This window comes from Aythya ferina (assembly GCF_964211825.1).
Source record: "Aythya ferina genome assembly, chromosome: 2".
NCBI classification, from domain to species: Eukaryota; Metazoa; Chordata; class Aves; order Anseriformes; family Anatidae; genus Aythya; species Aythya ferina.
Genome location: NC_140297.1, coordinates 71,798,604 through 71,814,279, shown reverse-complemented (window position 1 = coordinate 71,814,279; position 15,676 = coordinate 71,798,604). Strand labels below are relative to the sequence as shown.

General features: G+C 41.8%; 1 protein-coding gene and 1 long non-coding RNA gene across 4 annotated transcripts in view; one reads left to right on the top strand and one right to left on the bottom strand.

Moving 5' to 3' along the window:
- Positions 1 to 1,069: 1,069 nt before the first annotated feature.
- Positions 1,070 to 10,597, bottom strand: LOC311432417. 2 transcript variants are annotated; one of them, XR_014690048.1, is made up of 2 exons: positions 10,281 to 10,597; positions 1,070 to 3,207 (listed from the first exon to the last, which is right to left on the bottom strand). It is a non-coding gene; the product is annotated as an uncharacterized lncRNA (long non-coding RNA). The 2 variants fall into 2 exon arrangements; XR_014690049.1 differs by having other exon boundaries at positions 1,070 to 2,485.
- A 330-nt stretch (positions 10,598 to 10,927) lies between these two features.
- Positions 10,928 to 15,676, top strand: part of CDYL (chromodomain Y like) — a 102,096-nt gene continuing 97,347 nt past the window's right edge. The window contains exon 1 of one of the 2 annotated variants that reach the window (XM_084508243.1): positions 10,928 to 11,226. In XM_084508243.1, coding sequence (XP_084364369.1) covers positions 11,203 to 11,226 — 24 coding nt within the window. In that variant the 5' untranslated portion in view covers positions 10,928 to 11,202. The remainder of the gene's footprint in view (positions 11,227 to 15,676) is intronic. The other variant, XM_084508245.1, reaches the window with a different exon arrangement.

Sequence of the window (15,676 nt, the reverse complement as noted above, 5' to 3'; positions counted from 1 at the left end):
TTTAACTTTCTGTAAGTAAACTAGAATATTTCCTGATGTCACATTTCATGCTAAAACCAAGCACATATTTTAACAGACCTTAGAATACCAGATAAATCTAAAATCATTGGAACCAATTCTGTTTCATTCATGTGCCTCTGTTTATTTTATTTTTGCCAGATATTGTTTTCTTCTTACACAATGTAATAGGAATGTGACTGTGACAAATGTGGGTGTGCCTTTGAATAATTTTTCAAGCTGTATTTAGATCTGTCCTTAATATGATGTTTCTGTACTATATACAAGGCACCGAACACATTTGACTTTCACGTTTTGAGGTACATTATCACTTCCCAGTTCTGTCAGGTGACAGACACATGCGTCTAAACACCTGGGTTAACCTTCTGTGGATGAGAGTATTCCCCAAATGAAGTTCTTCGTTCATTGATATCCCCACTGGTTTTCAAACTCACTCGTGCAAATCAGGTTATTTGACCTGAAATACTCTTTCAAAGTTGATCGTGTCAGTTGTTAGAAGTTGCCTGTCCTTGGGGTGTGGGGGGGAGAGAATTGTGAGAAGCTATTTGATGACTATCAGCATGACTATGTTATTCCTGCCTAACCCTATGAAGTGGATTAGTTCCAGCTGGACCTTAACCAAAATTAAATAAAATATGCGCTTAGGCTCTTTGGTGTTTCTAAAATCCCCTTGTCTCTCATGCTTTATTCCAACTACTAAATAAAGGTGCCTTCTTTTAAGGGAGCAGTTTGTCAATATCAAAAGAAAAACAGGTGTCTGAAACCAGTCAGATCTGCAGGATGATAGGCATTAGTACATACAAGATAGTGCTTGCCTCCTGACTAAAAATAAAAAAAGAACAAGATTGCATACAAACACAAGCCCAGGATCAGACAAGTCAGGAGCCAGAGGTGAAGCCAGTCCTGTAACACTGAAAATGCCATGTCAGGTTTCTGGTAAAAGATAATAGCGATTCCACTGTCTGCTCTTAAACTTACAACTCTGAAAAAAACAACAAACAAACAACAACAACAACAACAAAAAATAATAATAAAAAAAACACGGACCATCTTACCATCTTTTGAGTTTATTACCCCTTGGATACAATGCATTCTTCACCCAAGAATGAATACTTTCCTTTAGTAAAATTATGTTTGCTGACATTTAGAAACTGCTTTATAAAACCCTTGAAAGTCAATGAGAGTTTTATCACCTGACTTATGGAGTTTGTCCTTAAAACATTTTAAAAAAAAAAATCTACTTCCTTTTACTATATGAAACTTAGCAATTATTTTCCTTGGTACTTTTCAAGTATACACAAGAACAACCAACACAAAGAATAGGATCTGGAGCAGGCCCTGAGCCCTCAGCTTCTCCTGTTTCATGCAGAAGAAGAAAAGTTTCTTCTGTGATACCATCTCCAGTTTCCTTGAAGTGTTCCACATGAAAGATTCTTTAAATATAGACAGGAAGATGAACAGTCCCTGTTCTCTTCTCTGGACTTAGATACTTTTAATAGAAATACAACCAATTTGTGATACTTGTCGTAATATGTTTTTGATGGTTGACATGTTTTTTTCCTTGTCGTTCTGCAGAGCTTTGTGTAAGAAGTGTATTCCCTTGGGAGGGGCCAGTGTTCCAGGCTTTGAAGTTGTAGAAAATCCTTTATTGCACTTTAAAGCTGCTTCCATATGCAGAAATAATTTTCAGTAGTTCTGTGGTCTTTTACAGGTATTAAGTCTTTGTCTTGCCTGAACCTTAAATTAGTTCATTCAAGTTAATTAGAGTGGCCTCTGTAGGTACAAATGACAGAGACAACAATTACTGTACTCTTTTTCAGATTTTCAAACCTACACTTCAAGTAGTTCCTCTCCAATATATGTATTATATTGAAAGCACGTAACACTACAAAGTGATATATAAAGATGTTACCTTCTGCACTCACTTGGGATGACCCATATAAAACTAACTCATAACTATGCTATTTGTGAGTAATGGAATCATCCCATCTTTATTTTATAAAAATCTTTATACTATGTAGTATTTATGCATGCCTGTGCTGATCTGAGATTGTATCTTTGGGGAGTGCGTTACATGCTATGTTATACTGTTTTTATTATAGGCAATACATATAGCAACGCCTACAGTTAATGTTGCTTGACACTTTCTGGAATAAGACACTTTTATGTTGTTATCTTTGCTAAATTTAAGCCATTTGGATTACAGTTTTTCAAGTTGGATACATGCCTCTTGACAAATTCTTTAAAGGAATATTTCACCTAAAAAGATTCAGCTTGGAGCTTTTTGTTTTCCCCAGAACAATATTCATCATAAGTATGTTCTTCTTTGTATAGCTTTTGTAGCTTCTCCTTATTGGGTTGTGCCAACAATACAGCTTGATAACTGCTTGACTCCTTGAGGAAGTACTCACTGGAGTGTCCTCATATCTCCTTTGTTCACTCGTTTTACTTACTGCTTCATAGTGATCTAAGGGTAAAACACAAAAAGGTAGATACAGGGAATGGTTAATGGCAAGAGTTCCTTCCAGACTACAGATGTGATCAGTTGTGGAATTTCAGTTAGTACAATGTGACATAAATACACAAACATGGTTGACATTTAATTAGTTTCTCAGTCTGATTAGACATGGCTTTGGACTTTATTCTTTTTTTTAAAGAAAAATGAGTATTATGCTGCAACACAAAAGTTATTAATGACAAAATAAAAAATATGGCATGTGCCTGTGTTAATGCTTGACCTTCCAGAAGAAAAGTCATTCCCATTGCATTGTATAAAGACATAGATAGAAATGTATCCATGCTTTGCCAATCCACAGTTTCCTTGTGTGAAGACAATGAACACAGCTCAAGATGATATACATGTAGAGGCTTGATGCCAAAACCAAATGTTTACTAGTGTATTACCCTTGTTTATTGACAGCAAAACTTGAAAAATGATACCGGAAGATCCCCAGCTACCAGCTGCTACTAATTAACAGAGCAAATCCAGTAGAACTCAACATATCCTAACACAGGCAAACTTCTGGAACTAGGCCTTTTGTTCCAATGCCACCAATCTAAACAACAAGGCTCCTGACTGCATGCACCAACCTTTTTTAGTGAGGGCTACCTGAAAAGAGGGAAATTTCATGAGTCTGCAAGTTCAGATTTATTAGTTCTCAGCTGCAAAACCTCCATCTGTAAATCGACCTAAGAAGAGAAGTCAAGTTGAATTAAGCTTCCATGTTAAAAGATCATATTGTCATAGTCTATCCCTAGGAAATATAATAAATTTTATATCCAGTGGCAATGCTGAAGAAGTCTCAAGAAACCATAGCAATAGTTTTGATCTCTAGTATCACCATGATTGTTGCAAAAGGTTATTAACTCATCTATGAACCACCAGTCAGATCAGTAAACCCTCTGGACAACTTCAACAACAGATAAGGAACAAAATGAAGGGCATTCAGACAACTTCCTCTTCTACTTCGTCACAATTTTACGACGCTATATGCTGGCAGGGCCATACTTCCCCCAAAAAGGAACTCTTCAGGAACCACCTCCAAGAAACTTCATTAATTCTCCCACTAAAGATTCCTTACCTTTTGCAGCTCTTCCTTTATGGACAACAACATTGTTTTAGTTCAGACTATATTGAATTCACAGTCAAATTTCTAGTCTAATGCCGAATCAAGTCAAACACTTTACTTTCCCCTCCCTATGTTGAATGGTAGTTTGCCTATTTATTTTTATTTTTTTGAAAGAATGGTGTTTCGAACTCCAATCCTAACTGATTGGAATAATATTCTTATATATTAATACAATTTTGGTGAGATATACTGGTAGAACTAGGCTACGTTACAGTGGAACAGATAAGTCTACTTCATGATGATTACACAAAGTATAAATTTAATCTGCTGTCTAGAAATCCTTGCCCTAGGCAGTCAAGGGAAATGAAGTAGTAGGTCATTTCTAGACCTATATTCCCAGTACTGGGTGGAAGGCAAAGAACCAGACCTACATGTAAGAAGCCAACCATGTGGCTGTTTATTTCTTCATCATCTTCTTCAGACAATATTTTGCATTTCTGTGAGCTGGAGGAAAGAAAGGATTACAATCTGTGCCATTCTCTCACAAACTCTAGTTGAAACATCACAACACTACTTCATATGTTGAGATTACCGTGTTAAATTAGTCTTCTGGACACAGAAAAATACTGTGTTAAATCTTGAAACTGAAACAAACAAACCAACAAACCCATAGATCTTTGACCCCTTTCAGATCTGCAAAAACTGTTAGATCAGAAAGTTCATAATTTTTATTCCTAATGATGCCTTACTATTGCTCTAGGACAGAGCTTTCCTCTGCATTTTCCAGTTTTCCTTTTTTTCAATTACTTAAGAAAAAGGAAAAAAAAAAATGGTCAAGTCAAGCTTTTGACTTTTCCTTTCTGTTAGGAAAAAAACAATGTTTGTTAATCTTTCTAGAATTATCAAAAGGAATACCCTTTTCTTTCTCAATATCTAAACATGCCCTTGCCACAGAGAACAGCTAATATTTTGTCACTTGGACTAAGATTCTTTTCTCTTGTCAACACTGGTTATAGGATTTTGAAAATGCTTGATATGTCATGCTGAGAAAAAATCTTGAAGATTTTTAAGTTTTGGAAAAATCAACTTGTAAATGTCATACTCATAACCTGGGGAAAAAAAAGAAAAAAAAAAAAAAAAAGTTCTTTATGAACATATATCAATGTATCCTGCATGAGCTATATTGGAATATCTACCTCTTAAAGATCTGTAGGGTTCTTTGTATTCACTATGAAAGCACGTAATTTCAGCTGCCTATACTCTCCACATATCAGTGACTTTAAAACTGTATTTAGACATGAGAAGGAAAATTAGAGATTCTAGATGAAAGGAAAGAAAGACTAGCTTTCAGAAACAGAACCCACTTTTACATCAGTTCTCAACCTACTTCTTTCTTAGTTTATGGCGTCTCCTTTCAAACATTTAAGAGGACTTTCCCTAATTTAATTTTCAGGTAATGCAGTCTTCATAATGATCATTACTTTGACTATGAGAATAAGCAAACTGTTATGGCTGATCAGCCACTTAAAGAGTTCTGTAAAGATAAAATCATCCTTCAGCTTCATTCCATGCTTCCATCCCAACACAACCACTAAGGTAGGATTTTGTTTCCTGAATTGTTTTGTAAACCGGTTCTCATCCTTGCCAAGGCAAGGGAAGCTACATTACAGTGGTAAGATTGCGCCAGTTTGAATAGGACCAAGGCATTCAACAAAGTAGCTAAAACTCCGATGTGGATGTCAACATCTAGGCTCTGCTGGTGACCAATGGGGTGAGCTGCAAGGGAGAACAATGTGATTGCACAGGATGTTTTTTCTTTTCTGTTTCCAGTTTGGGGCTTTACAGATAAACTTTTTTAAAGTTAGGTAATACCTGTACACATTCGCTGTCTGTGTGCATGCTCACTATCCAGTCAGCTTCTCACATCACCATTTCTATGGAGCTTTTGCCTCATTCATGGCACCTTCTACGAATAAATCAGGGATGTGTGGCAGACAGATTTGCCAGGGATGTAAACAAAGTAATCAGATTTCCATTACTATTGACTGCATGGCTCCCATAGTCAGGGCTAGTTCTGTCCCTGTGCAGTGATGGAAGCTGTTGTATTTCAGATTCCAGTGTCATGTGCTGAAAAACTAGAAAGGCTGGTAGTGAAAGAGGTAGGAGAAGGCAGGAAGAGAAACACAGGTTCAATAGATAAAAGATGCATTTTGTCCCTTGAGATTATAATTTAGTCCTACTTCTGTCACGGAGCTTTAATTTGATACTAAGCAAGTCATTTTTAAAGCATAATGGCCAAGGATGTCTTTTCTATATATCTTCAATATATAGAGAATATATAGAGAATTCAATATATAGAGATTCAATTCAAGATGTTGGGCAGACAGATGGAGTTGCAGAAGTATTTACACCTGCAACTCGTATAAATAAAAATGCTACTTTTAACGTATTTTAACGTACTACATATAGAGGAGGTGAAATGGCCTCAAGTTGCACCAGAGGAGGGTTAGCTTGGATATTAGGAGGTTTCATTACTGAAGGGGTTGTGAGGCATTGGAACAGGTTGCCCAGGGAAGTGGTTGAGTCACCACCCCTGGAGGTCTTCAAGAAACATGCAGATGAAGAACTTAGTAGCATGGTTTAGTGGTGGACTTGTCAGTACTAGGTTAAATGTTGGACTAGATGATCTCAGAGGTCTTTGCCTACCTGAATGATTCTATGATTCTGTGGCTCTATGATATTATCGTAGGTACTTAAATCTAGGCCTTTTTAATGGAGCAGCAGATATCTCTGACAATTTTGACTTTAATTTCTTGTCTCAGTTCTACATGGGTAGATTATGGATTACAATACAAGTTCAATTCATGGGTAGATTGTGAAGAAAAATTATTGTTTGTTAACAAAAATTATTGAAGTCCACAAGAAAACAGTGGAGCATCTGCTAACATTTTTGAAAGCAAGAATCTGGTGAAATAAACTATGCCCTTTTGTATAAAGAACTAGATATGATGATAAGAAAATGTACAAAAATTACCAGTAATCTATTACTGTAAGTAATGATTACCACTGTTTTCTTCAGTTATTTACATATGATTATGTTACTGTCCTAATCTAATCCAAGAGTCAATGTTTTTCAGATCAATGCAAATCATGTTTTAGTAGTTGAGAGAATAAGGAGACTCCATCTTCTAGACTTTCACTTTAAGAGTCTTGTTTAACAGCCATTCCTTTAGGTGATTCCATTTTTCACAACATGTCACGGAACAAAAAAAACATCTTTCTGACTGAAACCACCTCTGTTTAAGCCACCCCTACAACAAAACGGGAAACATAATCCCCAGCTTTGTGTTGAAATTATAGATACAGATTTCAGTAAAAGTGGTTTGTTGTTGTTATTTTACCTATCATTTGTAATTGTTTATTTTAACTTAAATATCCCAAGACACTTAGAAGACAAGAGAATGAGACAGAGATGGGGAAAGGAAGAGGGATAGAAATTTCAAGAGACTATCAGAGTACAAGGATGAACCATATCCTAGGAGTTAAGATGAGGGCAAATAGGAATAGGATCAAAATATAAAGTGAAAATATTAGGGGCAAATGGATATTATATACTACATACCTAATCTTTCAACGTTGTTTGGCTAACATGGAGTTTTAAATCATCCAGTTGTCTTAGATGAAAAAGACAAGATCATACAAATGTGAGTAGGATTCATCTTACCTTTCTTAGGCAGTTGAAGGATAGGTATCATACTTTCAATCAGCAAAAATTCAGCCAACATAGTCAATCAAATTTAAAGTGCAATTCATCTGGCCAGACATAGGCAGCTATCTAAGATGAGACGAAGCATGCCCTGAATTCCATTGACTATGCTGACTAGCTTTTCAGTGACTGTGAAAAAGTAGCATGGGATGAGAGAGATGTGGACATACTGGAAAATGTCCAATGGAGGGCCACCAGAAAGATCAAGGGATTGGAGCACCTCTCCTATAAGGAGAGGCTGAGACAGTTGGGACTGTTCAGTGTGGAGAACAGGAGGCTCAAGGAGGATCTTATCAGTGTGTATAAATACCTGAAAGGAGGATGCAATGAGATGGAGCCAGGCTCTTTTCAGTGGTGCCCAGTACCAGGACAAGAGGCACAAACCAGAACACAAGAAATTCCATATGAACATCAGGAAGCACTTCTGTACCGTGTGGGTGATGGAACAGGTTTTCCAGAGTGGTCGTGGAGTCTCCCTCTTTAGAGATCTTCAAAAGCCATCTCGATGTGGTCCTGGGCAACCTGCTCTAAGGTGGCCCTGTTTGAGCAGGAGGTTGGACCAGATGGCCTCTACAGGTCCCTTCCAACCCTAAACATTCTGTAATACTGTGATTCCATGATATAATTTGATCAGAAGTTAATATCTATAGCGTAGACCATCACATTTGACCTTATCAGTCACATCTTTTGAAATCCTTCAGGTAATCACTGACTACATCTCAACTACTAAATGCTTTATTTCCAAGTTCTACTCCCAAATATATATTAAAAACAAAAACAACAACAACAACAAACTTAAAATGACCGATCAAAACAGTTACTGATACTCACCTTAATGTCAAGAGTTATGATCTTGTGGATAAATGTCTGCATATCACATATGGCTGAGATGCCTTGGTCAGAGCAGATTCTGGAAGTGTAGACTCATTGCCATCTAATACAGACCTCTATGATATTTTCACTAATGCCAACTTTTAGGCAGCTATGGTCTAACACCATAACTATCTCAAATTCAGCCATTCCACCATCAATGAAGATCTTTATAGACATTTCAGTGGCACATGGTGATATTGAAATGGAGTTGACCTTTTTAAATTAATGTGATTCCATGATCTGCACCTTGTCCATAAATTTAAACATTCTTCACTCTGCTAAATGAAAGAACGATTGTCCCGACATTCGCCAAGACTGCCACTACAGGCAGTTGTCTTCTTCAAACTGGAAGCACTGTATGCTAAAACTTGTGCATTTTTCACATTGTCTGATTCTTTCCAAGACTGGGTTAACCAAGGCTGTTTCACTCACCTCTAAGAAGACACCCTGCTACTCTCAGATTTCAAACAGGCCTGGCTTTTCACTTTTCCTAGACTGCTCAGTAACTGTATTCCATACAACCTCTTTACTAGACACATCGGTATGCCACATTAATAAAGCCATTTACAAAGTTGCTGTAAAGTTTCATTTTAACAACAAAGATTGTTCAATAGAAAAGGCAGATAAAAAAGATACATCCTGCCTCAGTGAGGAAAGTGTGAAACACTTTAAAAAAATTAGAAGGAAATGCTGATCTAGACAACACACACAACATTTAGACAACTCAATTTTTTCTAGAAAGAGCAAGAAGAGATCAAGCTATCGTGAAACTTAATGTAACAAAACCCAAATGCAAAACCTTGACACCAGTCACAAAACTTGGTACCTCTCAGATGCTTGAACCACAGCAGTATCACGTGGTATTTTTGAACAGTATGGCTGATTCACCTGAGAAGTCTTACAAAGCAACAAGGACAAAAGGTTAGAATAGGCAGCAAAGAAGAATTAATGGCACTGCAAGCAATGAATACGTGTAAAAGAAGAACGTCCTTCAATGAAGATGAAATGTGGAGGGTGGTTGAAACATTTAAAATTAGTAATAACTCTGAGCCTTTTGTTGTTTCCATGAAGTACTAAAAATAGAGCAGTACTGATGAACTGTATTTCTTTTTAGTCATCCAGAAGAACAAAACGCCTAGGATCTGTTTGACTACAACGTTAAAACAGAAAAGAGGGGGCAAGAAAAGAAGAACTTCCTGTGTTCTATGCTTATGCCTTGCAAGCAAAGCAGCATCTTCAGCAACCATTGCTGCCAACCCTTTGCCAAAACATGACTACAGAATACTTTAAAAGGTTGTCCTTCAAAAGATGGCTACAACGATGGTATGCTGTGTACAGCTCAAAAAGGATTCAGACCACAGCCCAGAAACTGAGTGAATGCTCACCTCAGGGTCAAGAGGAAGGCAGTCACAGAGATCCTAGACCTCAACCATGTCCATTTCTTACACAGGCCCAGACTTGGGTCGACAATCCTGTCACTGAACAATTTACAATACCTAGGTTAAGCCCGGCTCTTGAAGACCTCAAGAAATGGTTTAAAGACAAATCAGTTCTAAACTCTTCATGGGCTAGTTAGGAAATTACACAAGTATTGAAGGTGGCAGACATTTTGTCTATGGAAATGGTGTCCATCTGGCTGTCCAGTGCCAGATTTTCAGTCATCTAGAGGAAGAACGTTGGCCTGGAGGAAGTGATCTTTTGGTCACGATGGATGGGTAAACCGCATCTCCAAAAGGAATTTCCAGTCCTTTCTGTATAAATCATCCAAATCCCGTAAGTAGATCGGCATTTTCTGAATGGATGCCTCCTGGACAGTGGTCCCAAACTCGTTTATCAAAGTAGAACACTGAGGGGTGTCTTCGTTTTTGAGAAATGCTTTTGCAAGTCTTTGGCCAAAAAAAAAAATAAATAAAAAAAATAGAAGCAAGAGGTAACTTGATCAAAAATTTGTTGAGTCAGTGTGTGGGTTGACTACACGCGTGTGATGAACTCCGCTTTAACTTGCGCTGCTCTGCGGCAGGGTGCAGCTCCCTGCTGCGGGATGAGACACTCACCTGGACGGGTGGCTCGGCGTGACCCCGTGTGGCACGGGCACGGGCACGGGCACGGGCACGGAGGAGGAGGAAGAGGAGGAGGAGGAGGAAGCAGGGCGGCGGGGTGCCGCGTGCGTGTGCGTGTGCCCCCCACCAGCCCGCGCCCGTCCCGCGGGCGGCCCCGAGCCCCGGCTGGGCAGACAATGGGAGATCAAAGCGGGGGGAGGCGGAGGAGGAGGAGGAGGAGGAGGAGGAGGAGGAGGAGGAGGAGGATGGTGCCGGGCGGGCGGCGAGGCGGAGCGGCGGCGTTGCGGCGCTCTCTCTGCGCTCGATTAGTGTTCCTGGGGAGGGAGCGAGCGGGCCGGGCCGGGGAACGGAGGGCTTGAGGGGGGGGGGGGGAAGGAGGAGGCGGGAGCGCGCGCGCGCGCGCCCGGGGCGCCGCCGCGTGCGCGCGCGCGTGAGCGAGCGCGCGCCCGCGGGAGGTGGCGGAGCGAGGGAGGGGAGGAGAGGGGAGGAGAGGGGAGGGGAGGGGGGGTGTGGGGGGGGAGTAGAGCGCGAGGGCGCGCTCGCGATCGGGGCGCGAGCCGCGTTGCGCAGCTGCGGTGCGCGCAGCCCCGCCGCCAGCAGCAGCGGCAGCGGCAGCGGCAGCTCAGCGGCATTCAGCGAGCGGGGCTGCGGGGTGCGCTGGAGAGAGACGCGCGGGGCGGAGGAGGAGGAGGAGGAGGAGGAGGAGGAGGAGGGGGAGGAGGAAGAAGAAGAAGAAGAAGAAAAAGAAGAAGAAGAAGAAAGAGAAGAGAGGAGCAGCAGCAGCAGCAGGAGGAGGAGGAGGAGGAGGAGGAGGGAGACGGAGGAGACGGGGGGGGAGGAGGAGGCCACACGGCCACCAACTGAAACAAAGTCTCCGCGAGCCCGCACCCAACTCCACCTTGTGAGGCTCCCCAGCATGGCTTCCGAGGAACTCTACGAGGTAACAGCCCCCCCGCCGCCGGCCCCGGCCCCGCCGGCCACCCCGCCGCACCCCGCCCCGCCCGCGGCTCGCCTCGCCCCGTGTCACCCCCGCCGGCAGGGCCCCGGCCCGGCTGCCCCCGGCGGGAGGACGGAAGGAGGGCAGGAGCCCGAGCGCTGCCGCCCGTGGCCTGCGCGGCCCCCCCCGGTGCCCTCCGGTCCCCTCCGGACCCCGCCGGTGCCCCCCCGCTCCCCCCGGTGCCCGGCAGCAGCGCTGACAGCCGCCGCCGCTCGGCCCCGGGGCGAGCGCGCCAGAGCGGCGTGCAAAGAGGCGTGCAAAGAGGCGTGCAAAAAGCCGAGTTAGCGCCCGGGTCCGGAACCGGGCTGCGTGTGTGCGTGTGCGTGTGTGTAAAGGGAGAGGGAAAAGCGGGGGGGGGGGGGGGTGTTGGTGCGCTGCTCGCTGCCGGCGCCGTCCCCGCAGCGAAGTGCTGTGCCACCATCCTGCGCGCCGCGATGCGAAACGCCAGGAGCGCGACCTGCCCCGCGCCACAGCGCCGGGCACGGCTGCCCGAGGAGCCGGGGGGGCTCCCGAGCTGGGGCTCCCGCACGCCGGGCGGCCGCGGGGCAGGCTGGCAGCAGGGGAAGGGGCTTCGGGGTGGCGGCGGGGGGTGCGGTGACAGCCCAACTTCGAATTTCCTGTCCTGTGTGTGGCAATTCTCACATCCTTGCCCTTAATTGAAAGGCATCATGGTCCTCTTGGATTTAACTTCCTTGTTTTTATTTTGACGAGAAGTCATCCCTGGGAGTGCAAAGCGGCGGCCGTTTCGGAGCCTGTCTTGTCTTTTGGGTAAATGGGGTAGTCACCCCAAGCCACAAAGGTGTTTATCGCATGGTTAGCAGGCAGCCAGTCCGCGATTTATAAAAAAAAATAATAATAATATTTATATCTAGAGGCTGGAATGCTAAGGTCAAAGGAGACAGGCGGCCTTCAGGACACTTGGCAGAAGGAGGCGCCTTGCTGTGCGCGCTGCTGGTGCGCAGGTGTCTCCTCAGAGTGGCATTACACCCGTGGGCGAACAGACCTGTGTAAGCCAGGGAAGGGTACCCCGTGTGGGCTTATGTCTGAAGCAAGTTGAAGGCTGAGCAGAGGTGCTGAACTGATGGATGAGAGGACCGAAGGCCTGTGTTCCCAAGGCAGATAAATCACGGTTAATTGCTTTGGCAAGTTTCCCCCATCCTCATAGCGTGGCTTAAGCCAGTCTTGAAGGGATGATCCCTGGAAGTGGCTGAGAAACGTAGGGACCGCTCTGTGTAGGAAAGAATTGCCCAAAACTTGCTTTGACTTCAGGAAAAGTTCTGTCGGGTTTGAAGAGTTGGGCCCGTAGACCGTGCTGTGGCCAGTGCTTGCGTGTTGCGTGTTTCTGGATTTGTTCAATGACCAACAATGGGACGTCATTTTCGATAGGCATGAGAATGACAAGAAAAGTTCTGCTTGCTGGATGTTGGGCTGAAGTTAAACAGTGAGCAGCCTTTATTAATCTGTTTGTTCGTCTTACGCTGTGTTCCCAATGTTGACTTGTATGAAAGGCTCAGTAGGCTGTTGACCATGGTCATCCTCACTAGGAAGGCTACGCATCGTATTCGTTGGGCAAAAGTGCGTCTCTCAAAATGCTTGCAATCATAGACTGCTTTTTTTTTTTTTTTTTTTACTTTTAAAACCAGTCACTTTCGTTCATTGTGTAAGTGCAAAGTTTACTTGAAGTGCCAAAATTGTTAATGCTTTTGGACTCAGATGTGGTCAAACTGTTGCATGTGTTTGTTTTTTTCTAAGTTGCTGTTATTGTTTGACAAGTTTTGTCTTTTGATGCAATTTACAGAGCCGTGCCTGAAAAATCAGAAATCATAAATAATTTAAATGTAGTGAATACTAATTTGGGAGGTATATAACTTCAAGTTGAACTGAAACGTTGAATATTGGATAATTTAAATTCTCCGTGAACTACCACGTTATTGACCATTTTGTGGATATTTCATTGTAACTAACGCAATACAGTATTTTTTCAGTCTGGTGATTGAAGTCCAGTGCAATTTGCTATATATCCATTTTTCCTTCTGAATCTTCGTCTTGTGTCTTGAATGAAAAAAGTGTAAAATCTATTTGAGATTGTTAGGCTGAGTATGAATGCTAACTGCTCCTGCTGATAGGTGCCATGGTTCTTCCAAAATACAAATGAGAAATCCGCTTATAAGCAATACAAATGAAGGTAAGTTCCTTTTTTAACAAAAAATTCTTTGTGGATTCGGTTGTGTATGGGATGATTTTTACTCTAGATATAAACTTGGGAGAGAGGGAGCCCAACTATAGGCCGATGATTGGGAATTCAAAGATAGAAACCTTGAAATATGCTAACAGGCTGAAAGGGTGACTTTGTTGGGCTGGCTGTATCCTTCATGTCATTTGTTCCTCTGCTTTCTCAGAGTTGTTTTAATGATGACCAGCGCTTTTTTTTTTTTTTTTTTTTTTTTTTTTTTGAGGGGGGAGTTGATTTGAAGAAAATGTGAAGCATTTATAGAAAAGCATTGAAGAGGCTATCTTTTCTAGATGGAAAATGAAAGACAGTAATCTTGCCAACCTCAATGGGTGAGGCAAGGAGCATAGTTTTTCTGTTTGTTAGTTTGAGTCTTCAAGTGACAACATGTCAGTGAGGTGGACAGACTTGGAAAAATTGGTCAACAAGGCAGGTAAAGGAAAATATAAGTAAAAGTGCCATCTTTTTTTTTTTTTTTTTCTTCCCAAATTTGTTTCAATAGGCGCGTTTTACACCATCTTTCTTCATCCATGTCTGCTGCCTTCTGCATTGCTGTAGCTTTTGAGAAGTTCTGTGTTCCAGCAAGTACTAGGGCTACTTTCTTTTATGTTGTGACAAGTTTGCTTTACTTTATGGGCTTGTTCCCCGCCCACTGCAAGACTGTTGCTTGTTCTCGTCGTCTCCAGTGGAGTAGTTGTAAGTGTGGTGCCATACTGCCACGTAGATGGTTCATTTGGAAAGCAGCTGTGGTTGCTGCCTCCGCAGTCACATCACTTGACCTCCTCTGGCAGACCCTTGCTGTCATGTCTGGGATTAAAGTCAGCCTAAATCGAGATTGCTGTGACAAATTCATTTGATGAAATGTAGAAATGATCCTATAAAGGTACTTCCCTGGACAACTGCATAATCTGACAGGTCAAAAGTACCAAAGGCAGTACTAAAGCTGTGCTCAGTTTGGCAGGGTCTCTATCTTCTAAATTTCAGTAACTGCTGTACTAACTGCAGTGGAAATGTAGTGAAATTCTCTGCCTGTTGGAGATTTTATCTAATCAAACGACCAAGTGTTTCCATCTTTCCTCTAGGTATAACTGTTACAGTTGATGGTTTACGTGACCCACTGGATCAATACATTTGAGTAACTGTAGTTAGACCCGGGCTGTGATTGCTACTCAGATTAAAACATTCCTACTGGGGTTTACCAGGAAGTAAGCAGAGCGATTTGTCTGAACCTCGCCAAGTGCAAGTGTGCGTTGGTGTCTTTTCTTCACTGTGTATTTCACCTTGGCATTGCTCATAAACCTAGTATTTTAAAGTGACTTAACCAGTTTCCATTAAAATATTAAAAGCTGACATATTTAAAGTCCTGTAGTCCAAAATTATATGTTTATTTATGTTTTATAGATTAGAAAATGTCTTTTTTTAAATCCTTCATGTGTCTTGCAAAATACATGCACTTTTTTTTTTTTATCCTAAAGTCTGTTGTTTTCAAGGTGATATTTCACTTCAGATGATGATTTGTTATTTTTGTTTTTATTTTTAGAACTAAAGCCTTTGACATTAAATTTTACAGATATAGTGAAACTACAAACTGAAACCAATTTCAGAAGCACCTGACTGAAGTTCTGTGGTCTTGTATTAGTCTATATGTCAAGTTGGATCACCTAATATGTAAGCCCCAAAGACATGTATTCTATGAAAATTTAAACTTCGTGTATCCAACAGTGGTCTCAAGTTCAAAAAAATAAAAATAAAAATGCTTCTGATGCCATGGGCTCTTCTTCAACTACTGTGCTAATTTCTGAAATGGTAGAACATAGAAAACTGGAGGAGAAATGCTGTCACTTAGTTGAAAACTGGATCTTGCATGGAAATATCAATTTAAAAGTAAAGTTTGTGTCACAGTCCTAGTTATATTGTAGCAATCACATCTTTATCATGTTTTGTGAGCTTTTACCAGGAAGTTTAAAGATCTCTTTCACTCAAGTTAGCTGAAAGGTAAAATCCACTATCTGCTGTATGCAACTTGGAATGCATTGTAGTTTTTGGTAGCTATTTGACGAAAAACTGATAGCAACATAAAACCGATAATACCCATTTGGGCAGTAGCAATTGTTTCCCCACTGAAACGGGTTGTTTTTATTCAATCTGTCTCACAGAAATTTT